At 49.6% G+C, this 15,146-nt stretch overlaps 1 protein-coding gene across 1 annotated transcript in view; it reads right to left on the bottom strand.

Moving 5' to 3' along the window:
- The window catches only part of NHS (NHS actin remodeling regulator), a 350,958-nt gene extending 341,900 nt beyond the window's left edge, over positions 1-9,058 (bottom strand). The window contains exon 1 of the mRNA XM_029241248.1: positions 8,106-9,058. Coding sequence (XP_029097081.1) covers positions 8,106-8,634 — 529 coding nt within the window. The 5' untranslated portion in view covers positions 8,635-9,058. The remainder of the gene's footprint in view (positions 1-8,105) is intronic.
- Positions 9,059-15,146: the final 6,088 nt, after the last annotated feature.

The raw sequence follows: 15,146 nt of genomic DNA, 5'->3' as shown, positions 1-15,146 counted from the left end.
GACAGAGCAAAGCAAGCAAGATTCAATTTAACAGAGACAATGGGGGAGTCTTGTGAAATTTAAGTTCAAAATACCAACTACACAAATGGAACAGAGGAAGCCTCATGTAAAGGAACTGCCACCATAAAGGAAAGGGGTTTGTTGGGCTATAAGAGCAATCACGCACCAGTGGTGTTGCGCAAAAGGTTAAGGCAACAAGGGCCCCCTTAGTCCTAGGGGGGCATGAAGATGGAGAAAGGAATGGGTCCATTCCTGTGGCAGGGGGCAACCAGACCGGAAGGGGATAGGAAATGTGGCATGAAGATTCCTGGTTGAAGGAAGTGACGTTGTTTCACCTGGGATGAAGAAAGCTTAGAAGGGACAATAACAGTCACCTCTAGACACTTAAAGAGGTCCTGGAAAAGAGATTATAAGCAGATTCCATACGGCTCCAGACAGCAGATTAGGACTGAAAGGCAGGCATTGCCGAAAGACAGATTTAGTCTCAGTGTAGATAAGGACTATCTGAGAATGGGAACTATACAGCAATAAAGTTGGGGTGTGGGTGGCCACGCCTAGGAGTCTCAGAGGGCACAGAAACTAGATGGGCTTCCACTTGGGACATCTTTAAAATGAGTCCCACCCTGAGTGGGAGGCTGGATTTGAGGGACACTAGGGTCTTTCCCAACTCTAAGATCCCAAGACTGTCCAACACTTGTTAACCTCATTTTGTTCTTGGTTAGTTTCACTTTGAAGGACTTGGGTGTTTCATAATTAAGGAATTTTTCAGCACACGGATGGATGCCCAGGTCCTCAGATTCCTATTTCAGTACACTCAAACCTTCTCATGTTCATTAATAGATTGAGGGACAGACATTAGCGTCAGAAACAAAAATTGACCCTGCCTGTCTTAGTCATTTACAGAGATGAGCTAGACAGGGTCTCTGCCCTTTGTGGGCTTACAGTCTGGTTAAGAGTGCTCTCCAAAACCTTATTTCAACAAATTTAGACCTTAGAATGAGAGCCTTACATTCAGAAACCATTCTCACCTCATTATCTTTTGTTTTCACTTACTATCAAGATGTGATTCATGAGGAATTCTTGATGCAAAAAGAACTTGCAGGAATTTTTGTGATTGATAGTTTGGTCTTGCGATACTCTTCCCATGATTGTTTTTAACCGAGGGTCCCACAAAATCTTTTGGTTCACGATTTTTACTAGAGTAAAAAGAAATTCAACTGAACTATCAAAACAAAATCCCAACTGCATTTAAAATTGTCTTTGTTCTAAAATTTCAAAGCATTGGGAATTACCTGGCAGTCCAGTGGTTAGGACTCTGCGCTTCCACTACAGGGGGCCAGGGTTTGATCCCTGGTCAGAGAACTAAAATCCCGCAAGGCACGGATGCGGCCACAAAAGAAAAATTCAAAGCATTATATGAAGTCAATGGATCTTCCAGACGTTTGCGCTAACGTGGGACAACAGGGAAGATGTCATATGTGACTGGAACTTAAAGGTGATGCCCACCGTAGACCAGAAGCCCTGAGACTGAAGATGTTTCTGAGCACTTACGCGGCATTTACACTTTCCTGATGGCATTGTGTGGAAAATGCCTCCACGAACGGGAAGAAAGGAATCTTCATTGTTACCATCTTAGCAATATCAGCCCAACAGAACCTCAAGGATTTCCTAGGTAAAGTAGTTTGGTAGTTTTGATTTAAAAGCCCAATCCAGGGACTCCCCTGGTGGCCCAAGTGGTTAAGACTCCACGCTCCCCATGCAGGGGGCCCGGGTTTGATCCCTGGTCAGGGAACTAGATCCTGCACGCCGCAACTGAGAGTCCGCATGCTGCAACTAAGACCCGGCACGGCTAAATAAATAAATATTAAATAAATAAATAAATACCCAATCCAGTACAACAAGAAAAGTCCAGAAAAAATTGTGCTGCTGTTACTGGTTATGAGGAAATTACACCCATGAATTATTAACACTTGCGTTTTTCTCAGTAGCTCCGTGATGGGTTTAAAAGCAGCTTTCAATGGAGCTATTCGGATATCATAATGCCTCAGAAGAACTCACTGAGTAGAGCCAGGAGGAAAAGACACCTAACGACAGTTACGAAAATATCCCCCCCTAAAAACACATTAAGCAGACTGCAAAGGGTTTCTGTGAGTGGTAGGATGAACAGAACGGGGAGGAAAAGGATGATCCTTCCAAATCAGGCTGAACCCACAATTAGCACTGCCATACCGACCCCAAATGATCGATTCACCCCCTGGGTAACTTCCTAGTCTTCTTCTGGGCTTAGCAGTTCCTGGGTCTGCTCTGGCTGAAATGGCGCATCTCACACAGGGAGCGTGGATCTCTCGGGGCCATCATCACTTAGCCCATTCTACAGGACGATAAGCAGTCCTCTCAAAGGCTGGCCGAGGAAACGCTGAGGAACTGAGGGGGTGTGTCTTGGTCATCATGGACCTGAGCTCCTTTCCAGCCTCTTCTCACCTCTGAAGCACTGACGATCTCCTCCTACGCCAATGAGAGGTTAGACTGTGAGCCCGCTAAAGGGTAGTAAGTTATTTCCAGACCCAGCACAGAGCGACTGGAGGGCTTGGCCATGTGACGAATCTAATAACCCTTGGGGAAGGAGTTTAGGGAAAAAGAATGAGAAGCATCACCTCTACCACACTCCCAGCCCTAGGTCTTTGTCCTCACAGTTCAAAGATTAAACAGGTTGTTTTGACGTGGGTTCTCCCAGACCTGATGAGTACAAATGCAAGTTCAAGTGCAAGAAGTTTTTGTGGGAGGCGACCCCAGGAAGCACCCATAGGTAACTGAGAAGTGAGACGGAGAAAAGAAGGCAGTGAATACACAGCGTGTTTTCAAATAAGTCGCCACTGTGGGCAACTGCAGCTCAGTCCTCTGGGAACTCTGAGAGATGGTGTAGAACGTGCCTCAGAGCTCTCTCCTCCAAGACGCAAGGAAGTGAGGCCACTGGTCCACCAACGTCCCGTCCATCATTGATTGAGTACTACTTCAGAGGCAATGATTCGCTTGCACTTCTGGCTTTCCCTGTGTGCAAGGCCCAGCGCAGTCCATCAGTCAGAAAAAAAAAAAAAAGCCCTAGGCAGAGTCACAGGAGTTGGCAGTTAGCAGCCATCAGAATGAGAGGTGAGGGCTGAAGGAATCTAGCAGGGCGCCAACACAGTCTGCTGTCCAGAAGGAGAAAAGCTAAGATAAAGGTTAGCACAGAGTTCTAGAAAACTCGGAGGCGGGAGGTGGCAGGCAAGGAATCAGATTCCACTTCACAGAGAAGATGACGCGTCCACTGATTATCAAAGAAAGAGCAGAAATGAGCCAGTAACATGTTCCAGAAGAAAAGAGTAGTATACACATTGGCCCGAAGAATGAGAAAGCCTGGCAAGTTGGGGTACAGCCAGTAGTTCAGTGTGACTGGACTGGGGTGGAATGTGGGGAAGGCAGGGAGGGACATGTCAAGCGGACAGAAGCGTATCGAGAAGGGCCTTGATTTTAATACCGTAATTCCCCTGGATTTGTGCAGCAACGTGTGGGAGAAAAGACTGATGTTTGGGAATACAGTTTGTGCACTCAGACCTGGACCCTAATTCTAGGCTCCAGCACTTTCTAGCCGTGGCTCCCCAGAGCAAGTTGCAAATCCTCAGTAAAGTACGGAAATAACTCTCGTAGAGTCACTGTGAAGATTGAATAAGATGATTCATATAAAATCTTAGCATAGCGCCTGACATAGAGCAGAACTGAATAAATGTTAGCTAAAAATAAAATAAATCTACTCGCTAGATGACAAACGTGTTACTGCAGTGAGATGGGAAAACGATGGTCTTTTCAGGACGTGGCAATGGATTAATTGTGCATCCACGTGGAAAAAAATGCATCTTGATCCCTACCTCATACTATTTGCAAATATCAATTCCGTGTGAATCATGGATCTAAATGACAAAGGCAAAAGAAAAAAAAAATTCTAGAACATAAAAGAATATCCTCACGACCATGGGGTCAGTGAAGAATTTAAGAACAAACAGAACAGAGCACGAAGACCACTAACCATAAAGAAAAGGATCCATAAGTTGGACTACATAAAAATGAGAACTTCTGCTCACCAAGAGGTAACACTAAGAGAGTGAAAAGGCACACAACAGAGAGACGGTAATTGTAATAGCTATAGCTCACAAATAACTCATATACACAATATATAAAGAACTCCTACAAGAAAAAAAACATACAAAGAACCTTACTGGAAAGTGAGTAAAGGCCTCGAACAGGGAATTCACAAAAGAGAATATTCAAGCGGTCAAAAATATATATGAAAAGGTGTTCAATCTCACAAGCCATCAGCAAAATGCAAATTAAAACCACAATGAGATTTTTATTAGCTACCCACAGAGTAGCTACAATGGCCATATATACACTACCAAATGTAAGGTAGATAGCTAGTGGGAAGCAGCCGCATAGCACGGGGAGATCAGCTCCGTGCTTCGTGACCGCCTGGAGGGGTGAGATAGGGAGGGTGGGAGGGAGGGAGACGCAAGAGGGAAGAGATATGGGAACATGTGTATAACTGATTCACTTTGTTATAAAGCAGAAACTAACACACCACTGTGAAGCAATTATACTCTAATAAAGACGTAAAAAATAAAAATAAAAAAGACCATAACATACCTGTTCTCTCTTCATCCTCTCTTATGTGGCCTTCCTCTCCACCTCTCCACTTAAACAGCACTTAGCAGGGCCACTCATTGCTAACAACGTACCAAGCTCAATGGCCTTGCCTCAGCGCTCATCTTCCTCTCAGAAGCATTTGACCAAAACGATTCCTCCTCCATTCCTGAGACACCTTCTCCTGGCTTCCATCATACCATGCCCTCCTGATTTCCCTTCTAGCTTGCTCACTGCTCTTCCTCAGTCTTTCTTCTCCTCTACTAAAATTCCGAAGTTGGACCGCCCTAGGCTAAGTCTTGGTCCCCTTTCCTTTATTCTCTACACGGTCCGGAGCTCCAGGGCTTCGCGTATCGTCTCTACCCTTACATCTCACATCTACATCTCCAGCCTGGACCTCTCTCTTGAGTTCTGAACTCACACGTCTAATTGTCTAAGACACAAGCAGCTCAAGTTAACATGGCACAAACAGAAAAGCATTGATTCCACCCCTGCCCCCAAAGATAAAAGATCCACTCTTCCACGAACCTTACCCATTTCTGGAAATGGACCTTCTATGAGCTGTTTAAGCCAAAAACAACAACAACACTGGGTGTCATCCACAATTAGTATTATTATTTGCTCTTATACCCTGTACCCAAACCAACTGGTAAGTCCCGTCAATTCTATTTCCAAAATGAATTCAGAATCCAAGCACTGTTCACTGTCAACCTAGTCCCAGCCACGGTCACCACTCACACTGTCTAACTGGTCTACCAGCTCCGGACTTGCCTCCGGAGCGACTTTGCTGAAGTGTGTGTCAGATCATGTCACCCCTGCAAAAACCACTCCAGCCTGTCTCAGGGCAACAGGAAGCAGCTGTCCAAGGATGAAGCAGCATGGAGAATGGTGACCCGGGTGGGAAGGCTATACAGGGGGTATGGAGGCACCCAGACACATTCAAAGGGAGAGAAAAGAGAACTTCGGTCACTTCCAGGTTCCCTCTCCCTTTGAAACTCCCCGAGGCCTTGAGCAATGCTAAAGGCAGATGCATGAGGTAGCAGATGCCACTGGTACTCCACCCACACACAGCCCCTCTCCCCTCCCCAGGCAACCCCCGCAGACATTCCGGTACACACCATACGCTTTTAGCATCTCTCTACCTGGCCCGGGAGCCTGCAGAGCCCACACCGGGGGCAGGCCCCAGGAGCCAGGGAGTTCATACTCCAGGTGCTCTCCATCAGTGAGCGACGGAAGTTGGTGGAGAAATACTGCAGCTTCCTCACTCCTCAGTGGGACACTTCTGAGGTGTGTGCTGGATTGAACCCCAGTTTCCCACTTCCCCACTCCCTCCCTGTGCTTCCTGGGATCCCCTCTCAAATAAACTCCTTGCACAGAAATCCTTGCCTCCGTCTCTGCCTTTTATGACACCAAACAGGAACAATGCCATCCTAAATTTATCTGGACAAGAGGAGAGGTCTGTGCACAAAGTATGGAGATACCGTTTTTGAAAAATGTAAAAATAATAGATTTTAAGTCTATCCCTTGTATTCTATGAGCCCCATCTTCATTTATCTATTCATGTATAAATATGCACAAATAGAGTATATGTTCATCAATCGTACGCACACACCAAAAATCCCCTCTTTTCTCCATTCACCATTAGTTTGTACTCCAAACAGTGAAAAGGATTATATTAAATTCTGGGTACATAACTACCCACTCCTGCCTCTAAAGAAAAAGGGGAGAAGAGGACTCATTCTGCTCCATCGCTGAGTTTCACTTGTGAGAAATCTAATTTAAGGTGCAGTGGGTCACACACACACACACACACACACACACACACACATACGGGAAATGTATGCACCACTCAACAGTCTACAAAACTTCCCTCCACTTCTTTTGAAGTGAAATCACCACTCACCCTGACCACACTCCCCAGATATCAGCGCTGTTGAAAGTGAAGCGCCGGTCCCTGCTGTGTGGTTTGAGGTAAAAAGGAGGCAGGATTAAAGCGCTCATTTCAAGTCCCAGAAGTAAAATACGACTTGGCCTACGGCAGTCCTAATTCTTTCCAGAACTCATCCCCGGAATTGCCCTTTTAAACAACCAGTCATTAACCCAACTCCGGGTCTTTTATAGCTGCGAAAACCGATCGCGCACATCATTTATTCATTACGCTTATTATTATTGTTATTGCAGAAAAACAGTGAATTCCCGGGGCGGGGTTCAGAGGGTTTTTTTTTGGGAGGGGGGAGTGCGCGAACGGGGCGGAGGGGTCGGTTAGGAGGCTGTGCGGGTTGCGGGACTGAGGTGCCCGGAAGTCCCCGGGGAAGGATGCCGTGAGGGCGCCCCCGCCCCGCGCGCTCCGCGGCCACCGCCACCGGCGCAGCTGCTGCAGCAACCGGGGAAGCTTCTTATGTAAGTCAGAGCCGCTGACATCACCTTCGCTGCGAGCGTCGCAGCCGCTGGACTAGGCGCCAAAGGACCGGCGTGCTGGCTTACGGCCCCCGCCCACCGTCCGGTTGTTCCTAAATGACTCCAACGCCTCCCGATTCAGCCAACCGTGTGCCAGGGGACTCTCCTGAGCGCCAGAATGACACTTATTGGGAGCCCTGGGATGTCGCAAGAGTGAAGTTAACGGGCAGCAAAGGTGTCCAGGGGTCTTGTACACACGGGTGAATTTGGGCGACATTCCACGTTGGGGGAAAGGGAGGGGGGCGGAACCCCTCCGAGATTCTCGGAGGGAAGATGGCACAGACAGCCATTTAGTAGGAACCCTGTTCTGTTCAGGGCAGAAGAGATGCCCAGGGGTCTCATCGATCTCCCCAGGGCCGGGGACACTCCTCCATCCACGCCCCTCCCAGGCCAGAAGGCTGGAGCAGAGCTCTTCGGAGTTCACTCCGGGAGGCGAATGGCGCCGCGCTACGTCGCACACAAACGCAAGGCACAAGTTCGGGGCTTGGTGCAGCCCGTGAGGTCACAGTAAGAGGGACCAAAACGCCACGGCGTTGCAGAAGCCCTGAGAGGACACTCACTGCTCCTCGAGCGGCCCAAGCACGCACTGGGGTGGGGGTGGGGGGAGTACAGGGCTCCGGGATGGGCTACTGGAAACCACAGAAGTTGCACCAACCTCCCGCCCCGCCGGGGAGGGACCGAGAAATCGAGCCCCAGAGGTGAATGACGGGCCCCTCTGTCGCCTGTGTCCCCATAAATGCTCCCTCTCAGCCCACGGCTGCCTTCGAGTCCCGAGACTGCCCCTTTAACTTTCTCCCCTCCGCGTCTGCGTCCCTGCCCCGAACTCCGGGAGGCCTGGGGTGGGTCTCAGGGGAGGCAAGCGTAAGGTGCAAAGCTGCAGCAGGCGCGGCGCCGGGATTGCGGCGACCGCGGAGGGCGCGAGGGTGCGGCGCCGACGCGGAGCGCCGGGCGGGCGGGAGGACGGCGCGGGTACTCACGCACTGCCTCCTGCTTGGGGTCCAGCGTGCCGAGCACGCGCTGCACGCCACCGAGCTTGCCCTGCAGCGCCCAGACGCGACGGTGAGTGAGCTGGATGTCGCTCTCGAGCTCCTGGAAGAGGCTGCACGCGTGCCGGGCCACGTCCGAGAGCTGCCGGAGGACGCGGGCCAGCGCCGCGTTGCTGACCGCGCACAGGTCCAGCATGAGCAACACGGCCGCGGCCGCCGCCGAGGACGCCTCGCCGGCCGCTGACACCGCCTCCAAAACCCCTGCCGCGCTCTCCTCGCCCGCCGCGGGCGCCTCTCCGTGCGGCGGCAGCGCCTGGTCGGTTGGCGCGGGCAGCGCGCGGGGCGCGCGCGGAGGATCCTCCGGCCCCGGCGCCACGGCCTCGTCCCGTCGGCCGGGCAGCTGCAGGGGCGGCGGCGGCGGTTCAGCGCTGCCTCTGTTCGCGTCCTCCGCCGGGTCAGGCGCCGGGCGTCGCTGCCGGCACAGCCACTGCGGCTCCACGATCCGCTTGGCGAAAGGCATCCCGCGCAGCCGGGCCGCGACTTTCTGGTCTCCTCAAAGCGCCCCGGGCGAGCGGGGAAACGGGCGCGCCCACCTGGGTGGAGAGGGCTTAGGAGTCGGGCAAAGGCGCGTTCGGGGAGTCCGGATACGCAGGGGGCTCCTCGCTCACCTGGCCTCCTCCTCGTCCCCGCCCTCCCCTTAGCAAATCAGTCCAGCCGCTCCTCCTCCGCGTGCACCGTTCCCTGAGGAGGATGACAAGCGCGGGGCACAGAAATCCCGGGGCGCGCCTTGGCTCTCCTCACTTGCTTCCAACCCGGGTCGGCTGGCTCAGCTCCATCATTCCTGCGCTCGCCGCCGCCGCCCCGGCCGCTGCCGCCGCCACCGCCTATATAAATGGGCGTGTGTGTGTGTGTGTGTGTGTGTGTGTGTGTGTGTCTGTGTGTCTGTGTGTGCGCGCGCGCCTCTGCGCGCGCACCCGCGCGCGTGTGTGTCTGGGTGGATGGGGGGAGTGTGCGCGCGCCTCAGTTTGAAAGTACCCCGGCGCAGGCCTCTCCCCGCGCGCCCCTCGGCCGCTCCGGGGAGCAATTGCGCCCGGGATCTCTCTCCCTCTCTGGGCTGGGAGGAGGTTTCGGAAAGGCGCTTTGAAAACCCGGAGAGAGGAATCCGCCTCCAGCCCAGGCGCAGGAGGCGGCGCGGGGGCGGCGGGGCGGACGCAGGGCAGGGGAGGGGAGGGGTGGGGGGAGAGGCCCGGGCGAGCTGGGCGCAGCGCCCTGTGCGGCCGCTGGGAGTCACTGGTGGCCTCGCCTCTCCAGGCTTGTTCTGATGCAAAGACACTTCCTCGCATCCGAGGGGTGAGGATTGAGACTGTCAGCGCGGTGAGGGCGGGGAGTCCTCAAGTTGGGGTTGCCGGTGTGGGTGGCGAGCGCAGAGGCAGGAGGGTGGGGTGCTGGGGATGCGGCAGATTTGACGTGTTGGAGCAAGTTGCTTCGCTGAATTCCAGCTCTGAGCAAGTCCTTTGGGTTCTTAGCTGGGAAAACTGGGCTGCCCCTTAGAGTGCCCTGGGCTCTGTGAGCGCTGTGACACAGCTGGGGAGGGTGACGGGGCGTGGGCGCATCTTGGGGTGGCCAGAGTGGGCAGGACGCTATTTATACCCCTTCCCGGGCATCCCTCGGCCGGCCGCTACGCTGGGCCAGGTCTCTATAGAACATCATGAATGAGACCCAAACCACCCATGAGCAAAACCCCCAGAAAACTACTTGCAAAACTCATTGTCGCGTTAGGTAGGATAAGCCATATTGTCTCCCTGTCACCCTACTCTGCTGATCAGACACGGGAATGTTAAAGTTCCCCATCAGAGAGCTGATGGTTCACAGAAGAAAGGAAGATTTTCCCATTTGGTTAACTGAAAGGTATAAGTTCTAAAAAGGCATGTACACTGTTTCGATTGCAGCAGTCGAAGGCTGGATGCTGTCAGCCTAAAACCTAAAAAAGAGTTTGAGAAATGTTAATAAAATGCATGCTTTCATCCCTCCAAAAAGAATACTGTAAAAATATTTTTTATTTTAAAGCCACAAGCCAGATCTTGGGAATGCAGACTTCATTTCATGTGTCCAAAGAGAACATGGAAAAAATATGTTTTATGGCAACAATAAAGCCCTCCAGACCAGTGGTGGGGCCCGCCACTCGGCACTCTGGACTGGCCCATACTTCAGTTATAAAGGCTTCAATAGACCCCCCCCCTCTCCTATTCTACCTCAAAATATAACATCTTTGGCGAGGGAGTGTGCTTGTTCATAAAAGATCCAGGCTGGGGATTTGGGGGTAAAAGGTCATGGTGTCTGCAAGGTACACATAAGTGTTTCAGTAGCAACAAGAAGAGTGATGATAATAATGTATCTGGAGACAAAAGAAAATATGACAAAATAGGTAAATACTGAGTCTAGGTAAAGGGCAGATGGGGATTCATCGTACATTTCTTGCAACTTTAAATTTGGGTTTGTTTCCAAATAAAAAGTGGGGGAAAAAAAGAATATTTTGGAAAAGGGTCTTTTGGGAGTTGTTTTTCATCTCACAAATCTAAAGAGCTTAGAGCTGGCTGTTTTCAAATCTAGCTTGACTTTTTTAATATGTTCACAATTCCGAACATGAGTTCTGCTAGGTAGCCAAGCCACGCGCTCCTCCCTAAACACACTGAGGCAGAAAGAACAATGAGGGGTATTTAAAGGCCTCCAGTTAGAGGCCCTTGTGGCAAGTCTGCCCCACTGCTCACTGCCCCTCCCCCGGCACTGCCCTAGTCCCAGCATCCAGGGGTCCTCTCCACCAGACAGAGGTGATTGAAGGGGAGGACGGAAAAATTCCATGGGAGGGGGAGCCCTCCTCTGGGCCCAGGAGGGGTAGGATTCCAGGGGGTAGTTAAGTTCTACAACACGCTAGCTACCTTGCTGTCTGCCCCAAAATGGCCAGCAGAGACTCAAGTCAACATCTCAAACGATTCAAAGTACGGTTCAGCGGTGTAAAAAGAGAAACTCTTTGTAATCTCCTGGCCTCCTGGTCATGTGCTAATAAAGCCATGTGGGCAAAATAAAAAGCTCTGATTGTGGCCTTTGATCTCCTCCGTTCTCACTGCCCCTGGACCCTCTTTGGTAGTCGGCAGGGACCTCTCCAAGGTCACTTCAGTATTTTATTTTTGATGACTTTGAAGGACAGCTTTCCTTTCAAAGTCACCAAAAATAAAACTAATTAAAATATGCATTAACACGGTGGGCTGATGTGTTTCTCGGTCCACTGGAAGGTGTGAATAAAGGCACTTTTAGAGAAGTGATCGTTAAACATCCGAGACGCTGCCTAAAAAACTGTGCGCTAGCCTTGTTGCAAGGGCAGCTTCAGACCACCTGGGGGCCTCACTGTGCCCCTCCCACTTCAAGCTCCGCCCTCACCCTACGCCCACAGCTTCAGTTTGGCTGCTACTTTACAGACCCGAAACATTTAAATCATGTCATGGTGATGGGGTGCACGAATATTCTTCGTGCTGATGAATTTTCCATACATCCAGGAGCTGTGTCGCTCTTACTCAAATCCCGGATTGCCCCATTTGACTCCGAGTTTTCCCACAAAAAGCTCTGATGAAAACGAGGTTGACATCTGAAGCCAGACTGTTACATCTACTTATGTGTGTGTTGATCTCTGGAGATCACATACCCACCCCCCACACCATGTACACATATTTATCACCATGAGCTTATAGCCAAAAGGGAAAAGAAAGGCAGCATTTAAAAATGACCCCATTGCCTAATTCCGGGCAGTCATTCATGCAGCTCAAAGGCCAGCACAATTCTCCCATAAACTCGAATGTTCGGTCAGTATATACCCTTTGCCATTGTAAAACGAACGAAGTATCCTGTGTCACCACGCCCCACAGTTACACTCCTGCCTGCTGCAGGCCAGCGGGGACAAGGTCTTTGTTGAAGGAAAGGACTGGCATTGAGAAGCCACACAGCCCCTCCGCCCTCAGCCTGGCTAGGCTCTGGCTAGCACAGAACCATTGTCAAGCAGCCTCTGGAACCTCACAAGCAACAAAGCAGAGATTCCTGAAAGTTCCTTCACCAAAAATGTCTGTTCTGTTTCAAATATTCCAGCATAGACACTGCACTGCCATTATTTATACTTGAAAAAGATTTCTTTTGTCCAAGAAATTCTGGGAGACACACGGGCTTGTTAGCATAATCATGTAATTACAGTGGCTGGAGTCTCCCTTCCTTCACCCAACTGCACCTATTCCTCACTGAATCACTTTAATTCACTCCGAAAAGCCCTGCCGCTGAGTAAAAAGCTGTTAAGTAAAAAACGTTTTCAGTAATTTTATTGGGCAAAATTATGAGCCTCCCATCCCAACCCAAGTTACCCAAACCATTTCGCAGATAGGAAAATCTATCAAGTTTACATAAGGAAAAAGCAACAATTTGAAAGTGAATGAATGTAAACCGTAAAACGTAATGTGAAAATATCTTGTAACTGGAGGTGCCTTACACTTGCTAGAGGCAGAAGCACAGATTTCGGAGTCTGTAGCAAGGGCTGGAGAAGAAAGGAGAGGTTGCCATTCTTGGGAAACTACTGGAGAGTCGTGTGGTTCACATTCAAGCAGAACACTTTTTGGAGCTCATCATTATCCTATATTCAAACTGTACCCTGGAATAAAGCTAGAGCACAGAAAAACACCTTGCGGGCGAAATAAAGCTGAAGATGAGAGAGCCGTGAAACATACGGGAAGAAGACATACGCACAACCGACAGAAGATGTTACTGGCCCCTCTCTCCTCCACATCAGTGCTCCCAAGGAGGCTCTCTCCCCAGTGTTCCGTTAGTTGCTGAGCTCTGAGATTCACCAGCTCCCTCTCTCCTTTAGCTGTGCTGGGTCCCGGGAGGAAGCCGGCAGCCTGTGCTTCTATGCCATACTGTCGGGGGGGAGCATGCTTTCTCCCAGATCTGTGGTTCGCACCGTGAACGTTATGTCCAAAGCCTTCATGGCTTAGTTTTTGAAACTCAAAAGTCCAGGTCCTTCTAGTTCAAGAACCTTAAATTTGGTCTTGTGTACCCGTGTTCCCAGGAACCACCGGCGGGGGAAAAAGACTATATACCACTACAAAAGGGTTTCCTTTGTTTTCGTTTGTGCTTTTCTTCCTCAAAAAATCCTCATCTAGTCTATTAAGTATGCAGGACAGAGGTTTTTCTCTGCATTTTACTGGCAGGGAAACATGGGGAGAAAAACAATGATGCTATTAAATGGTTTTCCCAAAATGCCAAAGACAGCAAATCCAAAGATTGTTCCAACCAGCCTTTTTATCTTCCCTGCAAAGAACTGTTGATTACTCACATTGTTTCCAATGGGAGAGATTTTGATTTCTTTCTTATCTTCAAAACTCCTAGCCTCACATTTTACAACTGAATATAATTTTAAACATGCCAAATCTGGATCTAGTCAGAACTGCAAATACATCAAAATAACGGACAGAGTTAAAGCAGATGGAGCAAACAACAAGGGAGTTTCATTCACTTATTCGTTCCTCTGGTTATGCAACAAACATTTACCGGAAGCTTTATTTACTGAGTGCAAACATTTATTGGGTGCTCAGGCCTCTGTTTGCTGCCAGGGATATAAAAGGAAAGAAGACACAAACACCGCTTTCAAAGGGTGGAGTCTAGTAGGGTAGATAGACATGTAAACAAACAATGGCAGCTCAATGCCGGCAAAAGCTATAATAGAGATAGGAATTACGTGCTGCCCAGAATCCCAGAGCGATTAACACTGTCTGGGGGGAATACAGACTGGAGCAGGGATTCTAAAAGCAACATGGCTTTCAGGGCTGCTTCTTACAGCTTAGAAAGGAAAGACTGAAGCTGAGACCAAGCATCACCACATGGTTAAAAGCAAAACAGGGTGGCTAAAACTGAGACCCTCCAACCAGCTTTAGGAGAAGATGAGCTTTTGACTAGTATCATTAAAGGGCATTTCCAACAAACCTTTTCCAAATCCTGCAAACCAGTTGGTAGCAGAAAGAATGTGGAAATTATGTTGACTTTGGTTTTTTTTTTTTTTTTGAGTGAACATTTCATGTTCACTCTTTGGCAGGGCTCGGTTTAGAAAGAGGAAGTGGATTTTTAATATATTTACTATAAAGCAAAGTCTTCGATTGGGTAAAATGAACCACAGTCTCTGGAGCACATGGCGCTAATAAAGTGAAACAGCCGTTCCCCAAGGGTTCATAAGCTTCCCGCCTCCCCACTCCCTGCACCTCCTTCTTTTTTTTTTTTTTTAAACTGTTCAGAATTTGCTCTCCAAGCACCCTTCTGTGATGAAAACCCCCAGTGCTGGCCTTGACCCACAGGAAGTGCTTTGGACTGTGGTGGTCCTGAAATAAATCAGCTCTTTTTGAGAGGACCCTGAGGGAGTGAAATCTACAACTCACATTATCAGTCTGGGATTGAGTCCTTGGGAACGGCAGAGGCAGCAAACTTCAAACTTTTATCAAGATCGTCGTGCTCATTAAGGAAGTGAAATGAAGCCAGATTTGAAGGAAAGCGCTGGAGTAATTACAGAGTTATGAAGATTTAAAAGCTATGTGCCTGGGCACGCAGAGCGCAACGTGTTTCCTTTGGGTTCAGAGACACCGCAATTACAGGGCTTAGGGGTAGCAGAGCACCGAATTAGAACTCCCCATTAGTTTGATTAATCACTGATGTTAAGTGCAGGCCCTGGAAATGGCTATGGCTCAGCCTGATTTGTGTCTCTTCCTCGCCTCCCCCTCCCCATTTTCCCCTCTATTTCCTTTACGAGATCAGGGGGTCAGGGAAGAATACGAACCTTGTATAAATGATAAGACACTGGGTGCAAGCAAGTTAAAACCTCCTGAAGCTTAATGATTTCCCTACATCGGGGTTGGCTTTGCCAAGACTTGTATAATAGTGTGTTCTTTCTGCCTTCCAGGCTGTTGAATGGTAATGGTACAGCAGTGACATGTTGGTAAATCTAATAAGAAA

This window comes from Monodon monoceros, unplaced genomic scaffold (assembly GCF_005190385.1).
Source record: "Monodon monoceros isolate NGI ecotype Baffin Bay Population unplaced genomic scaffold, NGI_Narwhal_1 Super_Scaffold_22, whole genome shotgun sequence".
Lineage (NCBI taxonomy): Eukaryota > Metazoa > Chordata > Mammalia > Artiodactyla > Monodontidae > Monodon > Monodon monoceros.
The sequence above is the reverse complement of the archived record's forward strand: the minus strand, read 5'-3'. Positions and strand labels throughout refer to the sequence as shown.